This window comes from Taudactylus pleione, unplaced genomic scaffold (genome assembly GCF_031769625.1).
Source record: "Taudactylus pleione unplaced genomic scaffold, aTauple2 ptg000168l, whole genome shotgun sequence".
NCBI classification, from domain to species: Eukaryota; Metazoa; Chordata; class Amphibia; order Anura; family Myobatrachidae; genus Taudactylus; species Taudactylus pleione.
The window spans coordinates 676057-693595 of record NW_028284570.1 but is presented as its reverse complement, the minus strand read 5'-3'; the positions used below and the strand labels follow the sequence as shown (position 1 = coordinate 693595).

The 17539-nt window shown below is 47.0% G+C and overlaps 1 protein-coding gene across 1 annotated transcript in view; it reads right to left on the bottom strand.

Moving 5' to 3' along the window:
* Window positions 1-17539, bottom strand: part of LOC148521394 (uncharacterized) — a 39609-nt gene that overhangs the window by 7454 nt on the left and 14616 nt on the right. Inside the window, exon 3 of the mRNA XM_088475213.1 lies at window positions 3248-3321. Within this exon, the coding sequence (XP_088331339.1) occupies window positions 3248-3321 (74 nt within the window). The remainder of the gene's footprint in view (window positions 1-3247; window positions 3322-17539) is intronic.

The following is a 17539-nucleotide window of genomic DNA, read 5'->3' as shown; positions in this document are numbered from 1 at the left end:
GTAAGTGTAATATAATGTCCCCTCTCCACCCCTTACCCTAACATTACTCATCTCCCTCTGTAAGTGTAAATATTATGTCCCCTCTCCACCCCTTACCCTAACGTTACTCATCTCCCTCTGTAAGTGTAAATATTATGTCCCCTCTCCACCCCTTACCCTAACGTTACTCATCTCCCTCTGTAAGTGTAATATAATGTCCCCTCTCCACCCCTTACCCTAACGTTACTCATCTCCCTCTGTAAGTGTAATATTATGTCCCCTCTCCACCCCTTACCCGAACGTTACTCATCTCCCTCAGCAAGTGTAATATAATGTCCCCTCTCTACCCCTTACCCTAACGTTACTCATCTCCCTCTATAAGTGTAATATAATGTCCTTTCTCCACCCCTTACCCTAACGTTACTCATCTCCCTCTGTAAGTGTAATATAATGTCCCCTCTCCACCCCTTACCCTAACGTTACTCATCTCCCTCTGTAAGTGTAATATAATGTCCCCTCTCCACCCCTTACCCTAATGTTACTCATCTCCCTCTGTAAGTGTAATATAATGTCCTCTCTCCACCCCTTACCCTAACGTTACTCATCTCCCCCTGTAAGTGTAATATAATGTCCTCTCTCCACCCCTTACCCTAACGTTACTCATCTCCCTCTGTAAGTGTAATATAATGTCCTCTCTCCACCCCTTACCCTAACGTTACTCATCTCCCTCTGTAAGTGTAATATAATGTCCTCTCTCCACCCCTTACCCTAACATTACTCATTTCCCTCTGTAAGTGTAAATATTATGTCCCCTCTCCACCCCTTACCCTAACGTTACTCATCTCCCTCTGTAAGTGTAATATAATGTCCTCTCTCCACCCCTTACCCTAACGTTACTCATCTCCCCCTGTAAGTGTAATATAATGTCCTCTCTCCACCGCTTACCCTAACGTTACTCATCTCCCTCTGTAAGTGTAATATAATGTCCTCTCTCCACCCCTTACCCTAACGTTACTCATCTTCCTCTGTAAGTGTAATATAATGTCCCCTCTCCACCCCTTACCCTAACATTACTCATCTCCCTCTGTAAGTGTAAATATTATGTCCCCTCTCCACCCCTTACCCTAACGTTACTCATCTCCCTCTGTAAGTGTAATATAATGTCCCCTCTCCACCCCTTACCCTAACGTTACTCATCTCCCTCTGTAAGTGTAATATTATGTCCTCTCTCCACCCCTTACCCTAACGTTACTCATCTCCCTCTGTAAGTGTAATATAATGTCCCCTCTCCATGCCGTACCCTAACGTTACTCATCTCCCTCTGTAAGTGTAATATAATGTCCTCTCTCCACCCCTTACCCTAACGTTACTCATCTCCCTCTGTAAGTGTAATATTATGTCCCCTCTCCACCCCTTACCCTAATGTTACTCATCTCCCTCTGTAAGTGTAATATAATGTCCCCTCTCCACCCCTTACCCTAATATTACTCAGCTCCCTCTGTAAGTGTAATATAATGTCCTCTCTCCACGCCTTACCCTAACGTTACTCATCTCCCTCTGTAAGTGTAATATAATGTCCTCTCTCCACGCCTTACCCTAACGTTACTCATCTCCCTCTGTAAGTGTAATATAATGTCCCCTCTCCACCCCTTACCCTAACGTTACTCATCTCCCTCTGTAAGTGTAATATAATGTCCCCTCTCCACCCCTTACCCTAATGTTACTCATCTCCCTCTGTAAGTGTAAATATTATGTCCCCTCTCCACCCCTTACCCTAACGTTACTCATCTGCCTCTGTAAGTGTAATATAATGTCCCCTCTCCACCCCTTACCCTAACGTTACTCATCTCCCTCTGTAAGTGTAATATAATGTCCCCTCTCCACCCCTTACCCTAACGTTACTCATCTCCCTCTGTAAGTGTAAATATTATGTTTCCTCTGCACCTGCACCGTATTTTACCAGGGACGCTCTTGCTCCGTCTAACGCCTCCCACTGTCCGCTGCAATCTGTGGGGTGCATGTATCAAGCAGCGATAACCCCGTTTTGTCTGCATTCTCACTGAATACGGGGTTTTCACTGCTTCGCTAAAATCTAGGCTGACCATGGAGAAATTAGAAATGGTTTGTGTAAATAACTCTGCCGCCATAGCTGTCTATGAGACTGATTTAGAGACAGTCGCAATGCAAATGATTACGCAGTAGTGTCGCAAATCTGCGCATGTGTCTGACACTGGAAATGTGTGGGGTGTTGATATTGCAGAGTTATGTAGGCACACACCAGCGGAAGACTGACATGTATGAACAGCCCAGTTACTTAACCAGTGGTATTGGTTTATTGTAGTATAGTAGGTACGGCCGTACTCACTGTTACATGTACACTGGTGATGGAGCGAAATGGGAGTGGAACGGGAACCGGTGAGTGTATGCTGCTTGCGGGTAGCAGTGCAGGGATGCTGGAACAGCTTTATAGAGTTTTACACTGGGGTCTCTCACATGGACCTAAGTAGGAGACTTCTGTCTCCCACCATGACAATCTGCACATAGTACTAATATGGCTGCACTCACATGTACCATAGTACATCAGGTTGAAGGTCAGACCTCTCTGCACAATCTGGGTTCTAGTGCGGGATTTAGTTAATATACAGACATTCAGCATCCCGGCTGAAGAAATACCAGCGCCATAATGCAACTACCCGGCTAGAAAATTGGCGTCATAATACCAACAGTAGGTGACATCCCGACGCCAGAATCCCGACAGCCAGAATGCCGAACGTAAGTATAGCAGGGCTGGTTAGGACAGCCGGGGGGGGGGGAGGTTAGGCTAGAAGAGGTGGAGGCCAGGGTTAGGTACTCCCGGGGTTTAGATTTAGGATGTAGAAACAGAGGGCTAGGGGGAGAAGGGGGAGGGTAAGTATACTTACAGGACCCTTGTCGGGATCCTGAGTATCGGGATGCCACTGTCGGTATATTGACAGCAGGCACCACGACTGCCGGGATTTCGTACCCATTCCATTAGTACCCAGCATGTATGCACAGAGGCAAAACAGTGCAGGAGCTCACGGCTTTCTAACAGTCTGCTGTGAGAATTTAATCTAAAAAGTGATTTCTGGGACCTGTAGTCCCACTGTAAAGAACAACATTATTTCTTCATTGTTACACATCACAGCCCCACACCCACCACCACCAGGGGTGCAGGAAAGAGCCTCGGGCTAACACAGTATAAAGAGCACATATTCTCCTTACAGTGATGAGTAACAGAACACATTACCTTAGTTATATAGAGTGCCATACTTGTGTTTACGGGCTGGGAGCTTTGCATGGCGACTTCCATTACTACAGTGCCTGTGAAAGATCAGAAACAGGATATAATATTGTCAGATAAATGTGCAGTAAAACAATTACACTCAGTACAGTAACTTTCTATATTGGTACCGTCCGTATGTGAATATTGTTGCACCTACTTGTAGTTCACCTACAATGCAACATACAGTACATCTCTCATCTGCTAAGTACTGACAAACAGCGCACTAGCAGTATTACGCACCAGCAGTGTTACCAGCAGTATTACGCACTAGCAGTGTTAGGCACCAGCAGTGTTACCAGCAGTATTACGCACTAGCAGTGTTAGGCACCAGCAGTATTACGCACCAGCAGTATTACGCACTAGCAGTATTACGCACTAGCAGTGTTACCAGCAGTATTACGCAATAGCAGTGTTAGGCACCAGCAGTATTACGCACCAGCAGTATTACGCACTAGCAGTGTTAGGCACCAGCAGTATTACGCACCAGCAGTATTAAGCACTAGCAGTATTAAGCACTAGCAGTGTTAGGCACCAGCAGTATTACGCACTAGCAGTGTTAGGCACCAGCAGTATTACGTACCAGCAGTATTACGCACCAGCAGTGTTACCAGCAGTATTACGCACTAGCAGTGTTAGGCACCAGCAGTATTACGCACCAGCAGTGTTAGGCACCAGCAGTAATACACACTAGCAGTGTTACCAGCAGTATTACGCACTAGCAGTGTTACGCACCAGCAGTATTAGGCACCAGCAGTGTTAGGCACCAGCAGTATTACGCACCAGCAGTGTTAGGCACCAGCAGTATTAGGCACCAGCAGTGTTATGCACCAGCAGTGTTACGCACCAGCAGTGTTACGCACCAGCAGTGTTATGCACCAGCAGTGTTAGGCACCAGCAGTGTTAGGCACCAGCAGTGTTACGCACCAGCAGTGTTAGGCACCAGCAGTAATACACACTAGCAGTGTTACCAGCAGTATTACGCACTAGCAGTGTTAGGCACCAGCAGTATTACGCACTAGCAGTGTTAGGCACCAGCAGTATTACGCACTAGCAGTGTTGCGCACCAGCAGTGTTACCAGCAGTATTATGCACTAGCAGTGTTAGGCACCAGCAGTATTACCCACTAGCAGTGTTAGGCACCAGCAGTGTTACGCACCAGCAGTGTTAGGCACCAGCAGTTTTACGCACTAGCAGTGTTGCGCACCAGCAGTGTTACCAGCAGTATTATGCACCAGCAGTGTTAGGCACCAGCAGTATTACCCACTAGCAGTGTTAGGCACCAGCAGTGTTACGCACCAGCAGTGTTACGCACCAGCAGTGTTATGCACCAGCAGTATTACGCACCAGCAGTATTATGCACCAGCAGTATTATGCACCAGCAGTGTTACGCACCAGCAGTGTTACGCACCAGCAGTACCAGCAGTGTTAGGCACCAGCAGTATTACGCACCAGCAGTGTTAGGCACCAGCAGTATTACGCACCAGCAGTGTTAGGCACCAGCAGTATTACGCACCAGCAGTGTTAGGCACCAGCAGTATTATGCACCAGCAGTATTACACACCAGCAGTGTTATGCACCAGCAGTGTTATGCACCAGCAGTGTTACACACCAGCAGTGTTATGCACCAGCAGTGTTACACACCAGCAGTGTTAGGCACCAGCAGTGTTAGGCACCAGCAGTGTTACACACCAGCAGTATTATGCACCAGCAGTATTATGCACCAGCAGTGTTACACACCAGCAGTGTTACGCACCAGCAGTGTTATGCACCAGCAGTGTTAGGCACCAGCACTGTTAGGCACCAGCAGTGTTACGCACCAGCAGTGTTATGCTCCTGCAGTGTTATGCACCTGCAGTGTTACGCACCAGCAGTGTTAGGCACCAGCAGTGTTAGGCACCAGCAGTGTTACACACCAGCAGTGTGACGCACCAGCAGTGTTACGCACCAGCAGTGTCACGCATCAGCAGTGTGACGCACCAGCAGTGTGACGCACCAGCAGTGTGATGCACCAGCAGTGTCACGCACCAGCAGTGTGACGCACCAGCAGTGTTACAGTATTTAAGCTACACAACGTCCTCTCTGAGATGCTGATGGTGCCATATAAATAGCTACAGGAGAATGAGGATCCCGTTCACTAATATAATAGTACTAAAACATTTATAACTCTGCAAAGGGGAATCTGCGCACAGGTGACAAAATAATGGCCCGAGTCAGAGCCGCACGCGATCCACATGCAAAGCCGATGTTTATGTACTTCCACAATATTTTCCCACTGCGCATGCGCAAAAAGTTCCCCTAGGGTGCAAGCGTTACACAGAGTGTACACATGGTGTGCGCAATGGTGCGCCGATAGTGGCGAGTCAAGAAACGCCTAAAGTTATACTCCTTTCCCATAGTGACTGCCATAATAATACAGTTTGCGAAGAAGCAGAAGAACAAAAAAGGGTCTTTTCCTGGTGCTCTCTTGGAAAATTTACTAAAGATAATTATCAAAAAGTAATAAGGACATAATATTAAACTTTTATTAGATACAATTGATTAAAAAGAGGTAATATATTAGAGATTTACCCCTGCGATCACAAACACATAACAAAAAGGAAATAATATCAGTACAGTCAGTACACATCCAAATGATTAAAATGATATCATTGGATGCGTCACCTCTTAGTAGTATGAAATAAAGGCGAAAATTTGTCACTCTGACACCTTCCCGGTTATATTTACTAGAGTAACCATTTCTTCAATCAAATAATAGAGAAGGGTCATAGATACCCACAATGATTTTGAGCATTCATTGTTAATCAAAAAATATCATATTATTAAGCAGTCGGAATATACTATCATTAAGAAATATAGTTATGGACAATGAAAAGACGTAATAATTCGTTGTCCTTCCACACATCTGAAAAGACCTTTGTTAAGATAACCATGAAAATACTGAACTCAATGATTGGTGATAATGACTTAAATTATCACAAGGTCACCAATCCCATAAACACATAAATTACATACACGGCAATGAAACAATTAAGTTCCATACAAACAATGAGATGTAACCAAAAAAATGTTAAGATGACCTCTGTATGCTTCCCCTAGGTATTCATATCTGTATATCCACATATATAATATGCTTATAAAACATTAACTTAGTGTATATAAGCAAAGAAGGAAAGCATGTACATTCTAAAGGTAACCTCGAGGATTAAAAAGTCCCGAGGTTTGCAAAGGTTAACAATAACCCTAATCAGAAAAATTGCATACAAATCAAGGAGACAATTAAATTCCATTCAGATCAATGAGTGACCTATGTATGCTTCCCCAAGTTGTTCATATATGCACTCTAACAGGTACAGGCTTATTAAACACTTACTGAGTGTATATGGACAAAGGAAGAAAACATGCACTTGCAAATGATAACCTCTAAGACTGAGCAAATGTCCTGAGGTAAACATATAGTAGTATTAGTGCCCACTTGATGTGTAAGGTAATTGGTGTTTTCATTACATTATGTCCGTGGGTCACAGAAGTAAGGAAAGCCCAGGGACAAGATATGTGACACAACTTCTGCTTTCCCTTGTCTATGAAATCCAACAAGGGATGAGAGAGAAGTGGACATAGATCCCCGGGGAACAAAAGAGAGAGCGCTTCTGCTGTCCCCGCTCCTGACAGTATCTTCCCCCTGTTGCTAAGCAAGCATTGCAGGGGAGAAGTCTCTGCCCGGCTGAAATGAGAGAGCGCTGTTAGAGCAAAAGTAAAGAGGGGTACCTGTCCCTGTTTACAGATAAAGACTGTGACTGCCTCATGGTGTATCAATAGGGCTGCTGATAACAAACAGCTCCGTCGGTGGACACGCGTTTCGCCTACACAGGCTTGGTCACCCGATGGCGAGTAGGTAGGCTCGTCTCTGCTTTCCTATTTCTGGATGATTTGAACCAATCATGGTTTCCCTTTACAATTGACATGTTTATGGACCAATTAGGAACATTCCCAGGTCTAATATCAATTACACAGTGGGTGTGAATTCTCACTGAGGTTTAGCATATGTAAACAAAGGAAAAAGGTAGCAGATTAAGACAGGATTAAAGATGTTAGCTGTTAAGCAATGATGTATTAAAATATATAGAGGAAAATCTCACATAATATTTTTTTCTTGAATTATATGAAGGGTAACATCAAAAATAAACCAGCATTTAATAAAATGACATAACTACTAAGATAAATATAAGTATACTAACTCCTGTTCTAATGAATAGAAATCATTATTTCTAATGGTAATATACAGATTTGAATTTGATTGAAGTACTGAGTAGAAACTTGATCTACTATACAAGTGTATATATCTACATTAGATGTGCGCATATGTATCAGTATTCGCTATCGGTCCTACCATCTATATCTCAAAAAAATAAAAAATATTTGATAAATAAAATACTTTAATGGTAAAAATATATCTGTAATAAAAGAATTTTTCTAAGAAAAATATTTTCATTATATAAATATGTAAACAAATAATAAAAAAATATAGTTTATATATATATATATTAATTAAATATAATCCAGACAGTCACCTAAAATCATTCTTATACCAAATATTATTGAAATAGAGTGTGCGTGGTGAGAAATGCAAAATACAGGAACAAAAGTGCATGATTGGGTTAAAAATTATTAATTAAATGGATAGTTGATAGATGATAAATGTACTATAGTGAAAAGTAACATCTAAATATGTGAGTGATGAATAAAAAGTATCCATGAAAATACTAAATGGGTGTGTGAAACAAGTGAAAAATATGAAAGATGAGAATATATATAAATATAATAATAATGAGAAAGTGTATGTGAATATCTGTGTATATTGAAAAAAATAGACGTGCCTAAGTGTTGAGGCACGTAAAAAAACAGAAAGAAGAATGTTATATATAATGTGAACACAGTGACAAACTTGAAAAATATTGAAAAGACAAAACAAGTAGAGTGAAGTTAAGTTTAAATAAATAGATAAAAGTGTAAGTGAATATAGCAATATGTATATAAAAATAAATAAAATAAATAACTAGTAATAGAAATGGTGATATATATATATATATATATATATATATATCTACCTATGTCATATACCTATGTCATATAAATAAAATATGAATATCAGAAATGAAAAAATTGTATAAATTATATATTTTTTTAAAAATTGGTAGGACAACAATATTATAGAAAGAAAGAAAAGCAGTAAAACAATCCAAAAACAAAGGTATAATAGGAATTAGGAAAAAATTACTCTTTCAGAAAGGCACTGTAATTAATATTCTCAGTAAGTCCAGTGGGCATCAAGGTCCCAAGTTCGAAGATCCATTCACTCTCCTACATGAGTAATGCTTTATTAAGATCTCCACCTCTAAGTCCAAGCTTAACCTTTTCCAAACGCTCTCTCATTTCACCCGGGCAGAGACTTCTCCCCTGCAATGCTTGCTTAGCAACAGGGGGAAGATACTGTCATGAAAGGGGACAGCAGAAGTGCTCTCTCTGTTGTTCCCCAGGGATCTATGTCCACTTCTCTCTCATCCCTTGTTGGATTTCATAGACAAGGGAAAGCAGAAGTTGTGTCACATATCTTGTCCCTGGGCTTTCCTTACTTCTGTGACCCACGGACTTAATGTAATGAAAACACCAATTACCTTACACATCAAGTGGGCACTAATACTACTATGTGTTTACCTCAGGACATTGCTCAGTCCTAGAGGTTATCATTTGCAAGTGCATGTTTTCTTCCTTTGCCCATATACACTCAGTAAGTATTTAATAAGCCTGTACCTGTTAGAGTGCATATATGAACAACTTGGGGAAGCATACATAGGTCACTCATTGATCTGAATGGAATTTAATTGTCTCATTGATTTGTATGCTATTTTTCTGATTAGTTTTTTTTTTAACCTTTGCAAACCTCTGGACTTTTTAATCCTCGAGGTTACCTTTAGAATGTACATGCTTTCCTTCTTTGCTTATATACACTAAGTTAATGTTTTATAAGCATATTATATATGTGGATATACAGATATGAATACCTAGGGGAAGCATACAGAGGTCATCTTAACATTGTTTTGGTTACATCTCATTGTTTGTATGGAACTTAATTGTTTCATTGCCGTGTATGTAATTTATGTGTTTATGGGATTGGTGACCTTGTGATAATTTAAGTCATTATCACCAATTATTGAGTTCAGTATTTTCATGGTTATCTTAACAAAGGTCTTTTCAGATGTGTGGAAGGACAACGAATTATTATGTCTTTTCATTGTCCATAACTATATTTCTTAATGATAGTATATTTCGACTGCTTAATAATATGATATTTTTTGATTAACAATGAATGCTCAAAATCATTGTGGGTATCTATGACCCTTCTCTATTATTTGATTGAAGAAATGGTTATTCTAGTAAATATAACCGGGAAGGTGTCAGAGTGACAAATTTTCGCCTTTATTTAGAATTACAGTACAGGTTGAGTCTCCCATATCCAAATATTCCGAAATACGGAATAATTTTGGCATGACTGAGACAATAAAACCTTTGATTTTTGATGGTTCAATGTACACAAACTTTGTCTAAGGCACAAATTATTAAAAATATGGTATACAATTACCTTCAGGCTGTGTGTATAGGGTGTAAATGAAACATAAGTTTATTTCATGTATGTACACAAACTTTGCTTGAGCCACAGAATTATTGATAATATTGTATAAAATGACCTGCAGGCTATGTGTATAAGGTGTATATAACACATAAATGCATTCTGTGTGTATATTGGGGTCCCATTCCCAAGATATTTCATTATGATATGCAATTATTCCAAAATACGGAATATTCCGTTATCCAAAATACCCCGGGTCCCAAGCATTTTGTATATGGGAGACTCAACCTGTACTATTAAGAGGTGACACATCCAATGATATCATTTTAATCATTTGGATGTGTACTGACTGTACTGATATTATTTCCTTTTTGTTATGTGTTTGTGATCGCAGGGGTAAATCTGTAATATATTACCTCTGTTTAATCAATTGTATCTAATAAAAGTTTAATATTATGTCTGTGGCACTGAAGGGGTTAACCCCTGTGCTGCGGCGCCATTTTTAAAGGGACACCGGGCGCTGGGCGCCATATTTAAAATGTGTTCACGACGCTAGGCGCCAAGGGTTTTAAGTTAAATGGTTCAATTTATGTATTTTCCTGCCGCGGTCCAGCCCTGCTCTGGCGGCGGCGGCAGGGATGAGGTAGCCCCCGGTGTGCCACACCGGGGGAGAATGGAGGGCAGGGAGCCGCTCTGCGCTCCACGCTGGGACCCGGGAGTGTGACTCCCGGCGTCCCAGCTCCACAGGGACGCTGCTGGTCCCTCTGTGCCGGCTGCTTACTGCGGCCAGGCAGCGGAGGGCAGGGCGGGATGCTGACCGCTGGGGACTGGGAGCAGAGCTCCTGGCGCCCAGGGCAGCAGGGAGCCACTGCAGCCGGCATACGATCTTCCTGGACTGCAGGGCTAAATGGCTCAAGGGGCGGGGACCGGGCTAGCCGGCTCCCCCAGGTGGTGCTGATCGCTGGGGACCGGGAGCGATGCTCCCGGCACCCCAGCTGTACAACGCAGCGGGGCTGGTAATTAACCCTCGGTGCGTGGCACCGAGGGGAGAACCGCCATAGCCGCACACTGGGGGTCGGGAGTGCTAGCTCCCGATACCCCAGAGAAGAGGAGAGGCCACATGCTGGGATCGGAGAAGCCGGCTCCCAGTGCAGCGGGGCTGTATGGGGGTAGTACAGAGCGCTCTCAGCCAAAGTCCTGTGGCTGCGGTGCTCAGGAGATTTAACTCCTGGTAACCCCCAGCGCTGAGAGAGCCCCAGCACTGAACCCTGCAGTCCAGGGCTGCAGGGATAAGGGAGCCCAGCGCTGAGCCCTGGGCAGTGTAAAAAATAAATTAATATAAATGCATTCAAAAATAATTTGTGCAGCACTGAGCCAGGACAGCAGGTCCTGGGCTACAGTGCTACAGTGTGTAACAGCCTGATGCAGGGCCCAGGCTTGGTGTATGTGTAAAAACATGAAATGTATATGTTTAATGTATAATTTAAGTAAAGTGCACTTACCTGTGGTCTGTGGAGGTCCAGGGGGATTACCCCCTGTGGTAATGTGTATTAGAGTGGCATAAAAGAAGGGCTTGTGCCTAGTAATATTGTACATCTTTGAAAATCCTGTGTGGAGGAGACCTGCTGTATGATTCCTGTAACATCTTGTATGTTGAATTATTCCCCTTCAATCCGAAGGGAGGGTCTTTTTTAAGACTTTGAGCAATAAACATCTTGCCTTTACTTCAATTTGCCTCAATCCTGCGACCAACAGAATTGCGCCAAAACGCTATTCCGTTCTCCAGCTGTTCTGGGTAAGAGCTCCGTGTCTCCAAGTTCAAGCCCTCTGCCAGCTACCATGCAGACCTGGTCCATTGCGAGGGATCAGGTGGGAACAGCCGACACCAAACAGGAGGTGTGTCCGCAGATAGTCAAACGCATACGCAGCAGAAGCGGTTCCAGGCGCCGACGTAGGAGCCTGACTGTACGTGAAAAGCGTTTCCAAACGCCGATGGTAGAGTTTGGTGGTGGCAGCATCGTTAAACGCCCATGGCACAGTGGGTGGAGTCAGTGACAGGCGGTCACTGACGGTGAATGGGAGTCCAAAAGCGCTAACCCGTGATGGCCTAGGCGAAAGGCGTCCGGTCACATCTGGTGGCATAGCGGTGGGATAATCCCAGGTGGCTTTTCGGTCACCCGACGAGAGAAGCCGAGTTACTCAGGAGAGGAGTAACTGCAGTTCATGAGAACGCGCAGGATGACTGATTACAGCGGAATGGAGTTGCATCAGACGGAGGTGGAAAGTGCAGCCAGCGTTACAATGGACGCCCCTTAGAACGTGGTGAGAGCAACAAGTCCCGCCCCCTCTCACAGCAGTTATGTTTCTCAGCATTCCCCAGCATGGCAGGGATCCCAACGTCCCAGGGGGGACAGAATGGATACCCTAGCGGAGCGGCTAGCAGAATTGGGAGAAAAGGCAACGGAACAAGAACGTATGCTCATCATTCGGATGTGGCATGACGAGCGGGCACCACGGACCGTGGTACCCCAAACACCGTTGCAGACTGCTGTACCCAGATCAGGACGTATACAGTTTGCCAAGTTTGCAGACAGTGATGGGGACATTGATGGACATTTGCAAGTATTTGAAAGGACTTGTAAACTACACGATTTACCCAAGCAGGAGTGGGTCAGATACCTGGTACCCACACTGCACGGAGAGGCCCTGGAGGCCTATCGAGGAGTGGCCACCGAGGACTGCGGTAACTATGACGAAGTTGTAAGGGCCCTCCTACAGCGATACTTTGTCACTCCTGAGTCCTACAGGAAAAAGTTCCGGGACTTGCCCAAGAACTCTACCAGCACCCATGAGCAGTTCGCCACCCAGCTGAGGCAGTACGTGGTGAAGTGGGTAAAGGGATCTGGTGCCACTACCTGGGACGCACTGGTTGATCTGCTGTGCCAAGAGCAGTTCTACCGTAGGTGTGCCCTAGAGGTGAAGGAGTGGGTGCTAGACCGGGAGCCACCCAGCTTAAAGATGGCGGCCCAGCTAGCAGACAAGTAATTCGGCCACAAGGGCAGAAGCGCCCAACTAGCAGCAGACCCCAATGGACTGTACAACCAGGGGAACACCCCTCTTCTGCTCATCACCCCCCAAAGCGGGCATCCTCCATCCCGGGTGCTCTTGGCCAGTAATCGCCCCGCCCTGTCCCTGCAAATCATCAGAGACCACCGGGGCCCCGACTGGTCAAGAAGTATGACTGTGGGAAAATCGGACATCTGAGGATGAACTGTCCCACACCCCAAGCACCCCAGACTCGTGCCCCAAATCCGAGTGCTGGAGCCCGGCTTGCTTGCCTGACCAGGGAAGGTGAGCCCAAAGAGACTGTTCCTACTCCAGTCAGTCCAATGGAGTGTGGGAAGAATCAGGTGGACTACGGAGAGAGTCACCTGCATGGCCAAGGGGCCACCCCAAAAAATGTGGCAGCACCTGCAGACGGTCCAAGTGGGGCCCCTGCAGGGACAAGGATTAAGAGACTCTGGGGCCTCAATCACTGTTGTGAGCCCCTACCTTATTGATCCTGCTACAGTACTGCCAGGTCGCACTGCCAAAGTGACAGTGGCAGGCGGAATGGAGCGAGAGGTACCTGTGGCGAGAGTCTACCTGGACTGGGGAGCTGGCCCAGAGTTGAGGGATGTTGCTGTCATGGATGGCCTTCCAACTGATGTGGTCCTGGGGAATGACCTTGGTGGTGGAATCGTTACCACGTTTGCAGACGCCATCGCCCAGAGTCAAGTTTCCGGATCACAGTCTACATCAACAGCACCAGAACAGCCCAGCCCAGAGGAAAAGACTACAGCGGCTAGACGACAACTGCCAGCACAGCTTACCACAGCATCAACCAGCCCAGAGGAAAAGATTACAGCGGCTAGATCAGCACATCTACCCAGCATGCCTTTTGCCTCTGGTATACCTACGTCCCCTAGCAACGCAGAGGATGTTGGTTCCGGCTCGTTGGATCCTGTGAGGGTGCCCAGTGATGCTCCTGTCCCTAGTGGTTTGCCAACTCCAGCGATGAGTATGAGTGACCACACTGACTTCCCTTTCACTGACCTCAACCTGACTGACCCTAGCGATCCCAACCCATATCCCCCTGTAGACTGTCCCTACTTAGAAGGAAGTGAGGGCCCCAGACAGGAGTTCAGGGAAGCTCAGCTTGCTGACCCATATCTAGAAGGCATATCGTGCCAGGCTGGCAGCGACCTTTCAGGGATAGTGGCAGTGAGTGTGACCTGGCGGGGAGGGTTAAGTTACAGGGTAGCCAGTGAGGTAGAAGGGGATAGGCCAGTTAGGGAGCAAGGTCCCCTGCTTGTGCCAAGTAGATCGGGGAAGACACGCAGCTTACACGTGGTGGATTCCACACAGAGCTCAGAGGCTGGTGATCTGTCCGCCATCACTATGGAACAGGTAGTGGACGAGGTGGTGAGAGGAGACCTAGGTGACAGGGTAGGTTCCCCTAGTCATAGGTCATTGGAGTAGGATGGTAGGGCAGGTCTGACAGGTAGTACAGACAGATGTCAGGTGGAGATGACAGAGGTGCAGTGCCCAGGGTATAGTGTGGGGGGAGACAGTGGTCGGCCCAGACCAGTGGGAGTGGAGGCAACCAGAGACTGTACCCGTCCCACAACCCCAAGACAGGTACTGACCTTAGAAACTGTAAGGCCCTACGGACGAGTTGTCCCTGACTTTAGTGCTGTAGTGACACCCCTTACAGAGTTGACCAGGGAGGAACTTCCCAAGTCAGTGGACTGGATACCCGCTTGTGAGTTGGCATTCCAGTCATTGAAGGAGGCTTTGATACCAGCTCCAGTGCAGATGGCGCAAATTCAGGACCAGGACATTGTTGTACGAACTAATGCGTCATTGCACGGACTGGGAGCAGTACGGAGCCAGGAGGAGCCATATGGGCAGGAGCACCTTTTGGCTTGTTTGAGCAGGATACTGCTACAGTGGGGGGTGGGGTATGCCACAATTGGAACACAGTGGTTGGCAATTGTTTGGGCATTGGACCCCCTTCCGCACTATGTGTGCGACTGGCCCCCCAAAAAGGAGACTGACAGACTGTTGTGGTGGAGCCTTGGACTTCAATGTGACTATTTGGACATTGTGCACCGACAAGGAAAGGCCCACCGCAATATGGATGAACTGTCAAGGCCAGAGCTGAAGCCCCCCAGGTAGCTTCCTTGAACCCCCCAAGAGACTGCGGGACCAGGAGCCAAATCGTTGGGACATGGCCCTCTGGTGGGCCGCTTGAGGGGGGGGAGAAGTGTGGCCGGAGGCCGGCCCCACGTGTGGAATGGCGGCCGTGGCACTGAAGGGGTTAACCCCTGTGCTGCGGCGCCATTTTTAAAGGGACACCGGGCGCTGGGCGCCATATTTAAAATGTGTTCACGGCGCTAGGCGCCGAAGGTTTTAAGTTAAATGGTTCAATTTATGTATTTTCCTGCTGCGGTCCAGCCCTGCTCTGGTGGTGGCGGCAGGGATGAGGTAGCCCCCGGTGTGCCACACCGGGGGAGAACAGAGGGCAGGGAGCCGCTCTGCGCTCCACGCTGGGACCCGGGAGTGTGACTCCCGGCGTCCAAGCTCCACAGGGACGCCGCTGGTCCCTCTGTGCCGGCTGCTTACTGCGGCCAGGCAGCGGAGGGCAGGGCGGGATGCTGACCGCTGGGGATTGGGAGCAGATCTCCTGGCGCCCAGGGCAGCAGGGAGCCACTGCAGCCGGGATACGATCGTCCTGGACTGCAGGGCTAAGTGGCTCAAGGGGCGGGGACCGGGCTAGCCGGCTCCCCCAGGTGGTGCTGATCGCTGGGGACCGGGAGCGATGCTCCCGGCACCCCAGCTGTACAACGCAGTGGGGCTGGTAGTTAACCCTCGGTGCATGGCACCGAGGGGAGAACCGCCATAGCCGCACGCTGGTGGTCGGGAGTGCTAGCTCCCGATACCCCAGTGCAGAGGAGAGGCCACATGCTGGGAGACCGGAGAAGCCGGCTCCCAGTGCAGCGGGGCTGTATGGGGGCAGTACAGAGCGCTCACAGCCAAAGTCCTGTGGCTGCGGTGCTCAGGAGATTTAACTCCTGGTAACCCCCAGCGCTGAGAGAGCCCCAGCACTGAACCCTGCAGTCCAGGGCTGCAGGGATAAGGGAGCCCAGCGCTGAGCGCTGGGCAGTGTAAAAAATAAATTAATATAAATGCATTCAAAAATAATTTGTGCAGCACTGAGCCAGGACAGCAGGTCCTGGGCTACAATGCTGCAGTGTGTAACAGCCTGATGCAGGGCCCAGGCTTGGTGTATGTGTAAAAACATGAAATGTATATGTTTAATGTATAATTTAAGTAAAGTGCACTTACCTGTGGTCTGTGGAGGTCCAGGGGGATCCGGAGCTCTCTGTGGGCTGCTGGATCTCCCAGCCTCTTCCCTAGGGGAATAAAATGTCCTCCTATGCAGCCTCATGCCTGGAAGTGGTATGAGGGGGTGCATAGGGAGCTGGCTAATGCGGCCAGCTAAGTGGGTTTAGGGAGCTTCAAATCGCTTCCCTTCCATGGTCAGGAAACTGTGCCCGGGGACCCTGCTTGCCCACCTCTGAAGCTCAGAATCAGGCAAGGCTAGCAAGCTTGGTCCCTTAGCAGATTCCTGGAAGTCCGTTTTTGGAGGGAGATTCTTATCTTCCCAGGCTGTATCCAGACGGAGCGGAGCCATGGGCGTTGCCCAGCTCCGAGGGTGAGCCCAGGCACAGGGGAGTCACCACTCCCCCTTGCCATAGGGGACAATGTTAAACGTGCATGTGGCTAGCACATGCACAGGTCATGCATTTATGATGATTGGTTGGAAACCACAGGGCGGGCTTACCCCCTGTGGTAATGTGTAGTAGAGTGGCATAAAAGAAGGGCTTGTGCCTAGTAATATTGTACATCTTTGAAAATCCTGTGTGGAGGAGACCTGCTGTATGATTCCTGTAACATCTTGTATGCTGAATTATTCCCCTTCAATCCGAAGGGATGGTCTTTTTTAAGACTTTGAGCAATAAACATCTTGCCTTTACTTCAATTTGCCTCAATCCTGCGACCAACAGAATTGCGCCAAAACGCTATTCCGTTCTCCAGCTGTTCTGGGTAAGAGCTCCGTGTCTCCAAGTTCAAGCCCTCTGCCAGCTACCATGCAGACCTGGTCCATTGCAAGGGATCAGGTGGGAACAGCCGACACCAAACAGGAGGTGTGTCCGCAGATAGTCAAACGCATACGCAGCAGAAGCGGTTCCAGGCGCCGATGTAAGGGGCCTGACTTTACGTAAAAAGCGGTTCCAAACGCCGATGGTAGAGTTTGGTGGTGGCAGCATCGTTAAACGCCCATGGCACAGTGGGTGGAGTCAGTGACAGGCGGTCACTGACGGTGACTGGGAGTCCAAAAGCACTAACCCGTGACGGCCTAGGCGAAAGGCGTCCGGTCACAATGTCCTTATTACTTTTTGATAATTATCTTTAGCAAATTTTCCAAGAGTGCACCAGGAAAAGACCCTTTTTTGCTCTTGTGCTTCTTCGCAAACTGTATTATTATGGCAGTCACTATGAGACAGGAATATAACTTTACGCGT